At 42.5% G+C, this 16,275-nt stretch overlaps 1 protein-coding gene across 2 annotated transcripts in view; it reads left to right on the forward strand.

Annotated features, from left to right (window-relative positions):
* The window catches only part of CRHR1 (corticotropin releasing hormone receptor 1), a 96,947-nt gene that overhangs the window by 68,507 nt on the left and 12,165 nt on the right, over positions 1 to 16,275 (forward strand). For both annotated transcript variants that reach the window (XM_020785647.3, XM_078377875.1), the window contains exons 5-9: positions 2,909 to 3,015; positions 3,250 to 3,370; positions 6,726 to 6,879; positions 8,577 to 8,637; positions 12,237 to 12,309. In XM_020785647.3, coding sequence (XP_020641306.1) covers positions 2,909 to 3,015; positions 3,250 to 3,370; positions 6,726 to 6,879; positions 8,577 to 8,637; positions 12,237 to 12,309 — 516 coding nt within the window. The remainder of the gene's footprint in view (positions 1 to 2,908; positions 3,016 to 3,249; positions 3,371 to 6,725; positions 6,880 to 8,576; positions 8,638 to 12,236; positions 12,310 to 16,275) is intronic.

Here is a 16,275-nt window from a genome sequence, read left to right on the forward strand (position 1 = left end):
CAAGAACTCTTGAGAATATTTTTGGTGTCAGATTAGCTGTAATATTTTAAAGAGCCAAACAAGGAATGGAAAGTAATTTGGGAGTAAATTTGGTCTAAAGATAATTTTCATCTAAAGCGCTTTCAAGACTGTCCTGTAGAGACAGATCATAGGCCTTTCAGCAAGACTTCAAACCAACAGTCCCTTAATACTAAAGCAGAACCACTGTGATTTCCGACCAGGACTCAGCTGATCTGGGCTCAAGTTCCCACTAAGCCAAAAAAACTCAAGGGTCCGCGTGAATGCCAAAGGTAAGCCATTCCTTGAACATCTCACATGTCTCAAAAACCTTATTTAACATCTTATTAAGGGTGTGTCAAATTTCAATCTATAAATCTTAAACGGTCTCATTATTGAGGCCACCCAAGAAATTTGTCCTGGCTCTAGAACTGATGGACCCAAAAATTAAAATAGCAATTCAGTGAATTGTGTTGCTGGATTGAGAGCCAGGATCCAGAAGTTAGAACAGCAATCCTAATTGCAACAGTGGATAGGTTGGTAGACAGATTCACTACAACAGGGATGTTCAATGGCATTTTGCAGTCTGAGGCAAAAGGTAAATTCATGTGCCACCCGCCACCCCACCCGGCTCCCACGTAAAGGAACTGACCACACAGCTATTTAGTAGAGATGATCTTGAGTAGGCTGAGTGGTAGCACGCATAACTCTCTTTTCCAATCGGTTGACTCCCACCAGCATCAGCTACTTCACTCTGTTTTATAGTAGGACTAGTCCTGAACTATAACCTGCCTTTTGATGTTCAGGGATTACCAGTTGACTGTGATTAGAGTTAGGGGGAGTGATCTTACTTCTGCAGGTTGATACACCCTCCCTGTTCTGTCTATGGGCCTCCTGTTCTGTTGAGCCTTCAAGCCTCATTTCAAGGAAACATGCCAAAGAGATATTCCTGATGTTGGTCAGATCATCCGTTTGCCTTCCACTTTGCAGCTCTTAATGGTATTCAAAACTTGCCATGCCTCCCTGAAACAGTTTCCTTCTGATTTAGGCTCCTGCTCTCAAACCTGGTCCAGGGAATTGGCTGCAAACGGATTGTCAGTGCAACAGCAGCTAGTGGCTGGTGCAAATGGTTTCCCCCCCACTCCCATCCTTTGCTCGGTGTGCGCGCGTACGTTTTTGTTGTGTAGCCATTATGATCTGGAAAATCCCAGAAGGCTGTCACTTAATTAGAATTTAGCAAAGGTTCCTGGAAACATGATATATCCGCAGTGGCAATTAAATTTGGTTGTCCCTAGGGGCTCAAGTAGAAGTCGCAGGAGAGGACAAATGGCTAATTAAATTAGCCGACTGTCCTGTTGTGAGGCTTGTATCCACTCTGTGAATTAGCAGTTCAATGGGGGGGAAAGAAACTGCTCCCCCCTTTGCAAGAACATTGCAGCAACTTAAACTGCAGAGGACTGCCATTTTTCTCTTTCCCACAGAGCCTCTCCCTTTCACATCTCTAAGGATGCTGTCTTGGATACAACCTGCTTTCCAGCATTGTCGAACATGCAGAACTTGGGAAAGTTGATTTTTCAACAACGATTCTCAGAATCCCCAGCTGCTATGCTGCCTTAGGAGTGCTGGAAGTTAAAATCCCCAATATCTGATGTAATGGTCCTGTAGCAAGCCAGTAATGCTCCCTTGCCACCTTTTCCCATCCTGCCCTATGGCACCTCTTCCACACATTTTAAGAGCCGCTCGGAGCAAAACATGGTCCCTTTTCATTGGTGTGTTTTATACTCAGTTAATCTTGAACACTCTAACCATCAATTTGCACTAGAATGTCAGATTCTCTGGTCAGATTGGTAGAGTGACAGGAGTTAGGTTCTGTGCTGGGAACTGCACTATCATAAAGTGGAGTGATGGACGGTCAATAGCTTAGCTGAGCAGGCAGGTAGTGTTGCAAAACCTCTTTGGAGCAGAGAAGATAAATGAAGGGACCTAATAGCATTTTCCAAATGGCTCCATGGGTGACATGAAGACAAGTTTACCAGCATCGCTGAGGAAAGGAGGCGTGACACCAGTTCAGAGTTGTAGCCAAACAGGCTTCATTCCTCCTAGAACAGTTAGCTAAGCCACTGGTTCTTAACCTTGGGTTACTCAGGAGTTTTGGACTGCAACTCCCAGAAGCCTTCACCACCAACTGTGCTGGCTGGGGTTTCTGGGAGTTGCAGTTCAAAAACACCTGAGTAACAAAGGTTAAGAACCACTAAGCTAAGCGAACAAACTAGGTCAGAAATCTAATGGCTTTTTTGTTCCCAGAACATTGACAGTAGCTGAAAATGTTGAGGGACCTGGGCATTAACATGTTTTTCCCCAAACATTTGCAGGTGGGTGTCCAAGCCTGAACCAGGGAGAGCTCAGGGACATATGGGGGGGGAGGGTCATCTCAAAATTTCAAAGGGAGGATGGCTGCTTTGGTTACAAGCCACCTAAACGCAATCCCTATAGCATATACGCACAACAGTTTTTTTCTGAAGTAGTAGTCGTTCCTCTCAGGACTGGAACCAGCACCTGGCATTTTAGAATAACTGTCAGGACTCCAGCACAACCCACCAGCATTGACAGGTATCTCAGTACACACACATCGCAACATCAGGCAGCTGAATCTGTGAGCCACTATTTAAATGTACTATTTAACTTTCTGAGAGTGATATGTTCCTGAGGCTCTAAATCAATGGTTCCCAACCTTGGGTCCCCAGATGTTCTTGGACTACAGCTTCCAGAAATCCTGGCCAGCACAGCTGGTGGTGAAAGTTTCTGGGAGTTTTAGTCCAAGAACATCTAGGGACTCAAAGTTGGGAACCATTGCTCTAGACAGTGTCTGTGTTGGCTTCACAGACTGCTTTCATGTCTTTCCCCTCTACAGAAGAGGAGCAAGCTCCACTACCACATTGCTGTTGTCATCAACTACCTCGGGCACTGCATTTCCCTGGGAGCCCTGTTGGCTGCATTTGTCCTTTTCATGCGACTGAGGTGAGCAAAGCAAAATTGTGCATCCTCTCCAGGTGTGCTGCATCATGCCTGTGGCAGCAGTGTTTGATGAGAGATGCAGCCAAAAACATCTGGAGGCTGTCAAGTTGCAAAAAAGCAAAATCCAAAAAGATGAATCTTGATGGCCTGGTGGAGATTCTGCTGCATTTCATCATCATTTAGTATCTAACCTCTTCTGTTGTATGATAATGAATGGTCTTTTTCTCTTTTTTTCAGGAGTATCCGGTGCTTACGGAATATTATCCATTGGAATTTGATCACTGCTTTCATTCTGAGGAATGCCACATGGTTTGTGGTGCAGCTCACCATGAATCCAGAAGTGCACGAAAGCAATGTGGTAGGTTCACCTGAGCATGGCTGGCATGAAATCCATATTGCTTGATCTGTAATAAAACCTAGAAAACCTAGTTAAATCTAGAGGATTGGCATGAATCTACAGTGGTGCCTTGCATTACGATCGCTTCGTTTAACGATGAAATCGCATTATGATGAACTTTTTGTGATCGCTTTTGCAATCGCAAAATGATGTTTCCTATGGGGGAATTTCGCTTTGCGATGATTGGTTCCCTGCTTCGGGAACCGATTCTTCGCAAAACGACGATTTTCCAACAGCTGATCGGTGGTTTCAAAATGGCCGCCGGGTAAATAAAATGGCTCCCTGCTGTGTTTAGGGACGGATGCCTTGCAAGACAGGCAGCGAAAATGGCCGCCCTATGGAGGATCTTTGCTGGACGGTGAGTTTTAAGCCCATCGGAACGCATTAAACAGGTTTTAATGTGTTTCTCTGGGTTTTTAAATTTCGCTTTAGGATGTTTTCGTTCTACAGCGATTTTGCTGGAACGAATTAACATCGTAATGCGAGGCACCACTGTATCTTGTAAAACATTAAACCAAGGGTGGACGACATGCAGTCCAGCAATATCTGGAGCCTTTGAAGGGCTACAACTCAACAGCAGAGAAATAGCTTCATTCAGGTACAAACAGCCCCATCCAAGGTGAATTGCTGTGACATCACAGAGGAATGGGGCAGATGGTTTTCTGGTTGCCACTGTCTGAGCTATTCAGATCCTATAAACCAGTGGTTCTTAACCTTTGTTACTCAGGTGTTTTTGAACTGCAACTCCCAGAAACCTCAGCCAGCAGAACTGATGGTGAAGGCTTCTGGGAGTTGCAGTCCAAAAATATCTGAGTAACAAAGGTTAAGAACCAGTGCTATAAACCGGTGGTCCCCAACCTTGGGCCTCCAGATGTTCTTGGACTACAACTCCCAGAAGCCTTCACCATCAGTTCTGCTGGCTGAGGTTTCTGGGAGTTGCAGTTCAAGAACTGGAGGCCCAAGACTGGAGACCACTGCTATAAACCATAGAGATGAGGACAACTGAAACTCATTTTTTGGCCTGAATGCAATCAATCCTTAGCCGCACTTCTGTAATTTTCACTCATTCCTAAGTATGGAGTGACAGGAAAATAGATTAAGATGTTAGTAACATAAGATTGGGGGTTGCCAGTGGTAGTGTAGTGCGGTGGTCCCCAGCCTTGGGCCTCCAGATGTTCTTGGAATTCAACCCCCAGAAATCCTGGCCAGCAGAGGTGGTGGTGAAGGCTTCTGGGAGTTGTAGTCCAAGAACATCTGGAGGCCCACGGTTGGGGACCACTGGTGTAGTGAATGGAGTAATGGACTAGAGTGCAGAAGACCTGGGTTTGATTTGCTGGCTGTGCCTTGGAAATTCACTAGAGGGTTGGAACTGGTGAAACTACCACTTAAGTACCTCACTTGCCTTGAAAACCCCATTAGAGTTGCTGTAAATCAGTCCTGGTTTTGTGCCAGGACTGTGTCCTTATTTCCTATACAAAATGTTGATGGGTTTACAGCATTTCTTATTGGTAGACTTGTAGATTCCAGCTGCCCTTTGCCCTCTTAGGCCCCACACATCGGTCACTTCGACTTACCCCTGACCCAGCATTTCCTGTATTTTTTTTTCTGTGATTCCTCCTTTCTATGTGACACTGAATCTCAGAATGACTCAATGACTCATACCTTTCACATAGGATTCTGTCCCCACTCTAACCTTTGCCCAGACAGTTTTGTCACATTTACTGATTAGCATAGCTCTTTCCTAGACTTCACAACATTCTAAGAATTAATTTCTAGACCCTCCCCACCCCTCGTCTAGCATCAAGGAATAATCATGTTACATAGCAGACGACCTCCTTTCCCAAAACAGATATGTCTATTCTGATTTTTGCTTTTGTCACGCATTAGAATTAGAGGCACATCTTTGGGAGCTGGCAGATCAGATGAGCTGGGAATACAAAATCTCATAAACCTGTCAACATTTTACACAGGACGAAAAGGGTATAAAATTGTATTATATCAAGGCATCATAGTACCTGGGCTTGATGGTTTGAGAGAGAGAGAGAGAGAAGGAAATTAAGAGAGGGAAATGTCAAATTTTGGCCTGGGAATAGTAATATGGCCGTTTCCTTATACAGTGGGTTGTCAGGTGTGTTTTTGGGTAGTCTAGCAAGGCAGTGATAGATTAGGACTAGAGATGGGCACGGATAGCTGGTTTGGTGGTTCTGCGTGGTTCATGCCCAGCTAAACAGCTGATCCATGATTCAGTGCCTCGCCCCCTCCACAGGCATCCACCTGGAGAAAACAAATCATGCCAGACCACCGAACCACCAGTTCGTGCCCATCTCTAATCAGGACTGATACAGTCAATCTTTAGAAGATGTGCAAAGATTTCTCATTTTTTTAAATTTTACTTTTTTATTTTGATAAATATATACATTCATATAGATCTGTACCTTTCTTCCTTCCCGCCCTCTCTTCCCCATTCCCACCGCAGAGTCATATCCAAATTCTTATGAGCAAATACTCCTGACTCCCAGTTGTTTAACAAGAGCAACAAGGTCTAAATTATATGGCTCAAAGGAAGAAAGCTTGGGTGGTGTGATGTGAAAGGACTCTGATCTTTGTTCACTTCTGATATTTAAATGTCTAGATTTAGAATTCTTTGGTTCTAAGTGTTGCTTTTTTCCCACCAGGCTCCAGATTGTGGGTGGAAGGCAGGGGTGAGCAACTTTGTTAGGTGTGGGGGTCCATTTTCAGCACTGACACAAAAATGCCAAAAGGCACCCCCCCCAAAAAAGTAAAACTAGAAGTAGTGAGAAGTGTACTTATAATGTGTTTGGGATGCTCATTGAGGAGTGGGTCCTGTGATCCATTGAAAGTTTAATCTTTATCTCTCTAGACTTCCAAGGTCTGCAAGTTCCACCCTTTTTTGTGTGCTGAAAAGAGGGGTGGAGGAGGACAGAAGGTAATAAGAACAGTGGGGGGGGGGGCAACATGAAGCCCCATTGCCCTACTTTGCCTAGCCTAATCTAAGAATTCTGGGGGAAGGAAGCAAATAGATCTCATGAACCTGAAGTTTCCTGATTGCTGATACAGAAGGTTCGCTATATCAAAATTCTCCATAGATTGCAAAGAGCCAAAGAGGTCTCAGAAACAGCTCAAGAAGCAACTGGAAAGTGTTTTTGTTTGTTTGTTTTCTTAATTTACTTATATATGAGCTAAGCCATCTTGTAGATTGCTTTGTATTGATTTTGTGAGAACAGGGCTGGGACTTTTAAGGTCAAAGATGGTACTGTACTTCAGTCTCACTTTTCTGAATGTTCTCACCCTGTAGCTCTGGTGTCGCCTTGTCACGGCTGCCTACAACTACTTCCATGTCACCAATTTCTTCTGGATGTTTGGTGAGGGCTGTTACCTCCACACAGCCATTGTCCTCACCTATTCTACAGACAAGCTGCGGAAATGGATGTTTATCTGCATTGGCTGGTGTGAGTAGCAGGGAGAGCGTGGGTCAGGGATAGCCATGTGGAGTAGCTAGATGCCCAGAATTTGGAAAACAACATTTTAAGACTACAAGTCACAGAATCCTCCAGCCAGCACAATTAACAAGTACAATGGGACAGACTGTTTGATAGAAAGGTGCAGCAACACATCCAGTGCTACTGCTTTTATTATTATTATTATTATTATTATTATTATTATTATTATTATTATTATTATTATTATTATTATTATTATTATTATTATTATTATTATTATTATTATTATTATTATTATTATTATTATTATTGAAACTGATTAAACTGTGTCACGCCTCATCTGCAAATGTCCAAAGATTGCACAAATAGATTACAAAGTTAGATATGATACAGTGGCATCGTTAGTGCACTGGTCATTACGCAAAAAATATAACTTGCTGGCCTCCAAAAACTCATGGGAATATCAGGTAGAGAAGGTGTCAGAAAATGAGGAAGGCAAGATGTTGTGGGATTTCTGGATCCAAATGGACAGACACCTTGAACATAACACACAATACATAGTAGTAATAGAACAAAGAAATGTCCGGATCATTGACAAATTGCAATTCCAGGGGATTCCAGAGTTGAAAACAAAGAATTTGAAAAACTAACAACGTACAGGGACCTGGCAATCAAAACATAACAGTCAATGTTTTTAAAATGTTGACTGTGCCTAGTGCTTATAATAATAATAATAATAATAATAATAATAATAATAATAATAATAATAATAATAATAATAATAATAATAATAATAATAATAATAATAATAATAATAATAGTGATGTGGCAGCCTTTTTCAAGGTTTTCCAGGTATAGAGTTCTCAGAAGTACTCAAGGCTACACAGTCTGGCTCTACTTGCAGGAGATGGGTGGGGGGGACTCCCAACCTCTGACTCTGCAGCCAGATACCTAAAGTATTGAGCTACCCAGTCAGCTGCTTTTATTACAAGGTGACAGTTATTGGTGTTCCATTACTGCGACCTAAATCCAGCTGCTGTTCTCAAATACAGTAACTGATTAAATTAAACTAAAAAGATTGACATGACTGTTGATTTTCCATTCAGCAGTTTATTCAATGGGTCTACTGCAACGGGGACTAGCAATGTTTATTTTATGGAAATGTACAAAAAACTGTCCAAAAATGCACCCTATTTTAATAATTTTGCTATCTCAATCAAGAAGGACATCTGTTTTAGTTGAGCTGTTTATTACGCGAGGAAAAACCAAGTCATGGTTTACATTTTATGGAAGAAATACTACACTAAATACAGCATTGTGTAACTCATGGGAAGCTTAAACTGAAAGTAGACTTAACTATGATCACTCAAAGATGTTGTCTTCTATGCTGGCACTGGAAGCAAGATCTGGGACTGAACTGAAGTGAAACTATAACTGCAAATCAATGCATGCCCTCCTCAAATACACACAGACACTTTATTTATGGTTGCTTCCTATGTGCCAGAACTGTCTCCTCACACAGAAAGCAGACTGTCTAGAGTTGGGCTTATGAAAGCATGTTGAATGACGTTTCTTTTCTGTGTGTATGTAGGGGAGGCCAATAGTGGTGAAGCTGAGCCCAAAGACCCTCCCCTTGGCTTCTCCCAACCTGATATTGCTCATTCATCAGAAAACCCACTGCAAACTCTCTTTGCTTTCATTCACAGGCATTCCTTTCCCCATCATCATTGCCTGGGCTGTTGGAAAACTCTATTATGACAATGAAAAGTAAGTCAGTCCCACTCCACTCCACCTGGAAAAATTCCTTTTCTTTTTTTTTGGATCAGAATTCCCAGAACTCTCCTGACAGCCACACTGGGTGGGGTATTCTGGGAATTGTGTCCTAAAAAGGAAGAGTTCCAAGATCTCATCCCAGCCATTTTGCCTCCTCTGCAGAGCAGGCTTGTGCTGCCATATAGTGGAAACAATAGAGGGATTCATGGAGTGGAAGGAGGGAGGGATTGAATAAGCTTGAAAAGAATTACAGCAGGACCATCAACCAGTACCTGCAGTTTCACTTTTCTGCTATCTGAAAATATTAAATTACAAAAAACTCAGAAATGTGTCTTTTTAATATGGATTACCAGCACTGACCACTAGAGGGAACCAGAGACCAAGATATCTATCTATCTATCTATCTATCTATCTATCTATCTATCTATCTATCTATCTATCTATCTATCTATCTATCTATCTATCTATCTATCTATCTATCTATCTATCTATCGTATGTTTGCTCTAATGAGGCAAATGGAAGTTTTGGGTGCGATTTAGATCAGGAAAATGGTCAAGGGGAAAGGTTAACCTAGGAGTGAGGGAAGGGTTTATTCTGAAAGTGGAGAAAATATGGTCTGCCAGGTGTTGTTGACTATAACTAGCTAGCAGCCATTGATGACGGATGACAGCTGTTGTAGTTCAACAGCATCTAGAGGGCCACAGATGCCCTCACTTCAGGTTAATGTTTCTTGATTCAGCACTTGGCCCAAATTTGATTCACTCTTCTCCATCTGTGGTTGCTTTTATCAGAAACGGAAAGAGATAAAAGATTCATCCCTGAGACTTCAGTCTATTGAGTTCGGCCTTCAGAAGGAAATTGGGCAGGACTCCCGGAGCTGAAAGGTTGAGCTTTCACCGTGCTTCCAGATGTTTTGTGGCCCTTTGCATCCGCTAAAGGGAAGCAGTTTTTTGAAAATTCAGAAACTCCTGACAAATCTGCACACTTTATTCATGCAGTAAAATTCAGTGAGTTGGTGGAAAAACATTACTGCTGTCCCGGTTTTTTAAATACACAGCTTTAGTCATTGTTAATGAACCACTGTAATGGGAAGCATAGATAAATGAGGCCGGGATTTAATGCAAGGGGGTCTAAGGTGTTTCCTCTGGCCCCTTGAGCCTGCTTTCCCAGGGACTTGTTAATGGAGGACTTAGCAGCCCCCTGACAAGTCAGTTTCATATTCATTAATCACCCAGGCAAATAAGATTGATTTCTGCCAACCTCCATTTACTTTGTCAACTCCGGCTTCTCACATTCATGTTAAGTCCTTGCAGCTGAGGTTATGGCTGAAACCAGAACACAATCTTGTTTGTGACCCTGTGAGCTGCTTAAAAACCTGCTCTGCATTTGGTTTAGAATATCCTTTTCCCTCTATTTCACAGCAGCTACAATCTTGATGCAGGTTCATCTGAATAATGTCAGGGATCAGATGCTTGGTGTCAAAATAGAATTATATTTTTACTACTACTATCACAATTCCTATCGTTATACTACAACTGCTGCTGCTGCTACTAATACTACTTTTACTATATTTCTTATTTCTTAATATTGGTACATGGGGTGGACACAGAACCAAGCCTAAAAATTAGGAGTCAAGTCCTAAAAATTTATGGTTAAATGAAATGTATGCACTGATTTCTGAATTCCAGAAAGCAGCTATTGGCAACTGTTTTAAACAAATAGCCAAAAGTATTTCTTTATTAATTGTTGTTATCTTTCTTAATAAAACACCAGGCATCAGAGAGATAAAATATATGAAAACAGAAGACAATAAAAGCATTGTATATAAACCACATCTGTCCCCAGAACATAATCAGTTTTCTAAGGCCAATGTTCTTTTACACAAAGATATGTTAACATTTCTTGCATCTTTTATTTAAAAACAAAAAAAGGTGGGTAACCATCAGGACTCTGATGCTTGAGAGATGGTTTTATTCCATTTCCATTCCTACCATTCATTTCCAATCATAATCTCCCTCCTCTTCATTTTACGCAAAGAGTATCACTGAGGAGGTAGGGGTAATTTTTCATGGAGGCTGTAATGCAGGGGGAGTGGCGTTTCCCTGGCTGCACCTGCTGCTGCTTTTCTTTAAAAACAACAAAAGGTGAAGCCAGTTCATTTCGAACTTATGAAATGTTGAATATACATACACCCCGCCTTTTGTCCTGGCAGCTTTTCCTTGCCTTGTCTTTCTCAGGTGGGACTACAGCAGGAACTACACTTTTCGGATAACCCACAGTGCTTTTTTCCCCCCTGCAGGTTATCCGAAAACAGGTGTTAAACTGCGTGTTTCATACATCCTGCTTTGAAGTGGATCCTCACAGTAAAGCATAGTGTGGGGCGGTCGCCGGTTTGGCTCTCAGGCTGCCCAGGGCTGGGAGGCTTCCTGCTGCTACTGACAACACCAGGGTCGAGGCAGTCTCAGCTGCTTGCCAGGTGGAGAAGAAAGAGCTACTGGAGTTGCCCCACAAGTGTTGCTAGTTAGCCAGCGCTGAGGTGGCCAGGAAACCTCCACAGCACTGGCTGGGCAGCAACACTGTTTTTGCCTCAGGGGTAAATCCAGCAGCTCCATGTTCCCTGCATGATGAGCCCTGATCCCAATGCCGTCAGTAGTTAGGAAGCCTCTCAACACTACCTGGCTGGGAGGAAGCCCTGGTGCAATTTGAAAACCGCACTACTTTTCCCTTTTAAAAATGGCTTACCTTGTGTGAAATGATCCCAATTGCTGCAAAGGGGCTTCCGTCCTGTTTTGTAAGTTTTGGTGAGGGGAAGATGTACTCTGCTTTGTTGTAACCATGAACATCAGCTGCCTTGCTGAATATCTCTACGTCTAATCTTCTGAGGACCTTATCAAGGTCTGTCCATTCCTGTTATCAAAACACTCTAGAAAGCAAGATAAAAAAATAAGTGCAGTAATGAGGCCACTTCACAACTCCACATGGGCTTTAAAAAGTTTGAAATAGAAGTGTAGAAGCAAAAGTAAAGGTAAAGGTTCCCCTTGACATTTTTAGTCCAGTCGTGTCTGACTCTAGGGGGCGGTGCTCATCCCATTTTTCAAGCCGTAGAGCCAGTGCTTGTCCGAAGACAGTTTCCGTTGTCACGTGGCCAGCGTGACTAAGGAATGCCATTTTACCTTCCCACTGAGGTGGTACTTATTTATCTACTTGCATTTGCATGCTTTCGAACTGCTAGGTTGGCGAGGAGCTGGGACAAAGCGGCGGGAGCTCACTCCGTCACGCAGATTTGATCTTACGACTGCTGGTCTTCTGACCCTGCAGTACAGGCTTCTGCGGTTTAGCCCGCAGCGCCACCATGTCCCTAGAAGCAAAAGGCTTTAACACTTTTTAAACTCTAAAGCTGAAAAATAAAAATAATAGGCTGCAGAAAAGTGTAAACCCTTCCTCTTTCTTTCTCAGAAGTCATAATGATGAAGATGAGGATGAGGGTGATCAATGTAGATGAGACCAGAAATTTTGAGTTTGAACTCTGGCTGAGCATCAACTGTATCGTACCCTCACCTGCTCATGTGTTTGTTTGCATTTTGGATTACAGGTGCTGGTTTGGGAAGCGTGCAGGCATTTACACTGATTACATCTACCAAGGTCCCATGATTCTGGTGCTACTGGTAAGAACAGAAACCCCTCTCCTCCCACCTTCACCCTTTTTGGTAGGTGCTTTTGTAGCTTGAGTGATCAGAGACAAAGGACTCTGAATCTTGGAATTGTTGTGTAGAAGACGACATTTGGACAGGTACAGATGATCAGTGGAGTGAGAAAATCTGCACCAGCTAAAATGCTGATTTCTGCTCAGCTGTACAAAGTAGATTCCCAGTGTGGTGCACTGAACACAGTGATGGACTAGGGCTCTGGAGAACAGACTTCGAATCCTCACATGGCCATGGAAACTCACTGGGGGAGTGGAACTAATCAAACCAATACTTAAATATCTCACCTTGAAAACCCTATTAGGGTTTCTGTAAGTCAGTTCCAGTTTGATGGCACAGAACACCAACATACAAAGTGCAAGAACCTGGTCTCTTTGCCCGTCTAGTCACTTTGGATAAACTCCTTTGAAATGTCACCTTTATGCAAAATGATAGGAACAACTGATTGCATGTCTTCTACCAACCTTGACATGACATAAGCGACATGTGAAGTCTGTTTGTGAAGTCAGAAAAGTCTAATAACACTTTGTTTTACTTGAATACCTTTGAAAAAGAGGTCTGCATGTGATCGGCTCCAGAGGAGGGGGAAAACTGCTCAGCCCTTTCCTTGCAGACTGCCTGTCTGCCCACTAACAATTTCTCCTACAGAGATCTTCCCACTTATTGTGGGTGGGTAAGGGGGACAAAACATTAAATTAATACTATTTATTATTTATTAGTTAAATTTGTATACCACCCCCAATTAATGCCAAAGTACTATTCTGGATGGTTTACAATAATAAACAAAACAAACCAGGATAAAACTCAACTATTTAAAATCGGTACAGTGGGGTCTTGACTTAAGAACGGCTTGAGTTAAGAACATTTTGACTTAAGAACCGCTCTCATAGGAAAATATTGACTTGACTTAAGTACTTAGATTTGAGTTAAGAACTGAAAAAAACCCACGTGGGAGGCAGGGAAAGTGCAAAATGTGAACTTTCAGTTAACTGTTGGCCAGTGAAAAGGGTGCCTGTCTGCTTCCTCACTCCTCCCAGCGTTTAGAGAGTGGATTGGGAGACAGTCTTCGGACTGCCTGGTACTGTCCTGCCTGGACTGTATTTTCCCTGCCTTCCCTGAACCTTTCTTGACCTAAGAAAAAAAGAAACAAAATATCTCTCTCTTGTGGTCGAAGGCAGAATAGCACCTTCCCATTAGTTTCTATGGACGGAAAAGAGCAGATACGGATTAAATGGTTTTCAATGCATTCCTATGGGAAATGCAGATTTGACTTGAGAACTCTTTGACTTGAGAACCGCCTTCCAATACGGATTAAGTTCTCAAGTCAAGACCCCACTGTATAGCAATTAACCAATAGGGCCAGATAGCGCTAAAGCAATAGAACAAAAAAGTGACGGCAAACAGGTTGGTGTGGAAAGCCTTTCTGAAAAGCCATATCTTCACTTGCCTCCTGAGTGGCCACGGGGGGGGGGGAGGTGATGCTTATCCGGAAACTGCTTCCACAAGGTTGGGGCTACCGTGAAGAAGGCCCTACTTCTACTAGATTACTTATGGGGCCTCCCTTGGGGTGGCCACCTGAAGGAGCCTTGCCTGTGATAATCTAGTGGGTAGGGCAGATGACATTGGGGAAAGACACTTCAGCAAGTAACGTGGGCCCAGACTATGGAGAAAGAGCTGGGTACAGAAGAACACCCAAATTATATGAACTTGGTCCCTAAATGGGGGGGGGGGACAATGCCATCCAGCCTAGGGATTATTCCCCTGTGCTTTTTTACAGAAACAGAATCTCTGTATTGTTCAGGTTCAGTTTGAGCCTGTTCACCCTGGACTGTTACAGTAATGAAGGCAAGCAGTCCTGAAGCGTCCAGCCAGCATCCACTGCTGAGGTGTTAACAAAGAGATAGCATCTTTTCTCTTGTATAGAGAAAGTTAGGGGATTGGGCAGTTATAAAGGGTATTGGTGTAAAAGGATGAACATACACTTCCTCCACATCATATGCCCCATCTTAATTCAGTTGCATTAAAATAAATGTTTTAAGGTCTCCTGCATTACATGGAGTTTAGCCCTTGCTATGCCACTCATTTTTCTTTTCCACTCTGCTGTTCCCACACTTCCTCTCTCTCTGTCTCCAGCATTGCCACTACAACACCATATCAATTGAACACAGCACAATTCACACACCACCTCTGGACCCAGCAGGCTTGCTAATAATGTTCTTTGATGAGGACGATAGCAGCTGCCTTATTAGCGTTACCGGTCTCTACAGCCTTGTCCAATGCAGAATCCTGGGGAGAAAGTGGGAAGTAATTGTACCTTTAGAGGCCTCGCTACACGGACTCGTGATAATGCTGCCATTTTTTACCCTTAATTATTGCACTTGGAGTGAGGATTTCATAATAGGTGGAGGCCAGAGGGTGAACAAAGGCAGGGAGGCCCAGGAATGCTTAGTTATATGAGCACTGAAACCAAAGCAGGCCAAAGATGGGAAATGTTGCTTTTATATCTTTATTTATTTCTGCACTACAGCACTCTGAATGTTGCAGAGTTGTGAATGTCTGGTAAAATTCCATTTGCCTATGCAGCAGAAATACAAAAATTCCCAGAGGAGAATAGCTTCAAGTTCCTCAGATAGTTCACCCCTTTTATTGTTAATTGGTACATAGAGAGAGGGGAAAGAGACACTCAGCAGAAAGGTAGGACTTTTTTTAAAAATTCAGAGGCCACAGGCAATGATTGATTAGTGCTGGATGGACTGATGGTCAGTCCAGAACAGAAAAGTTCCTCCCAGTCACTCAAACCACAGGCAGCATGAGAAGTTACAAATAAAACTCCAGTACATAATCACCCAGATCGTATGTCCACTTTCCAAAAGAACATTTCGGATCTCCGAAGCGGCTCATCTATGGGACAAGTTCTAGTCTGAAGCAAATTGGGTCCTATATTGACTAGGGATGATGGGGAGCCATAGTCAAACAAAGCTAGAGGTTGTGGAAGGCCATTGTAGAGTGTCTCTTTATCTAGTCAAAAGAAATAAATAGTTTCCTTACTACTTTAGGGCCCCAGATACTCTCCTAGCATTTGTTGTTGTTATACTGGAAGAGAAAAGGGTATAGAGTTAGAAGAACAGCCTAGTTACTATATTGGACACTTTTGACAACTTTACTTATTATCTTATTTGTCCCATATGCATCCTGTGCTTCTTGCAGTAAGGAGTAAGCCCAAGGCTATGTATATGGCTCTGTACTTTATCTTCACAACAGCCCTGTGAAGTAGATCAGGCTGAGAGAGCACAACAGGTCCAAGGTCAGGGGATTAGAATCAGTTCCAATTAAACCGTTAACACTGAAACCGTCTATTCCCCACAGTACATTGACTCCCTCTTAGATCTTGGAAAGTACAGTATTTGTTTTTTTATTTATAAAGTTTATATCCTGTCTTTCCACTAAGACTATGCCATGCAGGGTGGCTATCAATAATACAATAAATTATAGCTAAAGCCTTATTTTAAAAATCAAAACATAAAAGCTATCCATTTAAAAACAGAATACCAGGACAAACAAGTTCGCTTAAAAGCCAAACATTGAATACTTTAACATATTTTTGCCTACCAGTGGAAGGTGAATAGATATATAGCTAGCCTATCCCTTTCACATTTAGGTTTTACTCATCTCTGTGTGCTTTGTGATGTTAATCTCCCTTCCAAAAGGTATGTTTAAAGCTTCCTCACTCAGGTAGTAGCCTATTCGAGGTGCTGGACTCAAACTATCCCCTCTGTTCTTCCCATGCAGCCAAAAACAAAGAGTAAATTTTATTATGTTTTTATGATCAAGCCAAAAATCATAGGCTGAAATCCTGTTAGCATCCGTTTATGCCACACAAGCCAGATGATTTCAGTAACATGGTGTCACTGCCGTATAGATATGCTG

Source organism: Pogona vitticeps, chromosome 6 (assembly GCF_051106095.1).
Source record: "Pogona vitticeps strain Pit_001003342236 chromosome 6, PviZW2.1, whole genome shotgun sequence".
In the NCBI taxonomy this organism is placed as follows: domain Eukaryota; kingdom Metazoa; phylum Chordata; class Lepidosauria; order Squamata; family Agamidae; genus Pogona; species Pogona vitticeps.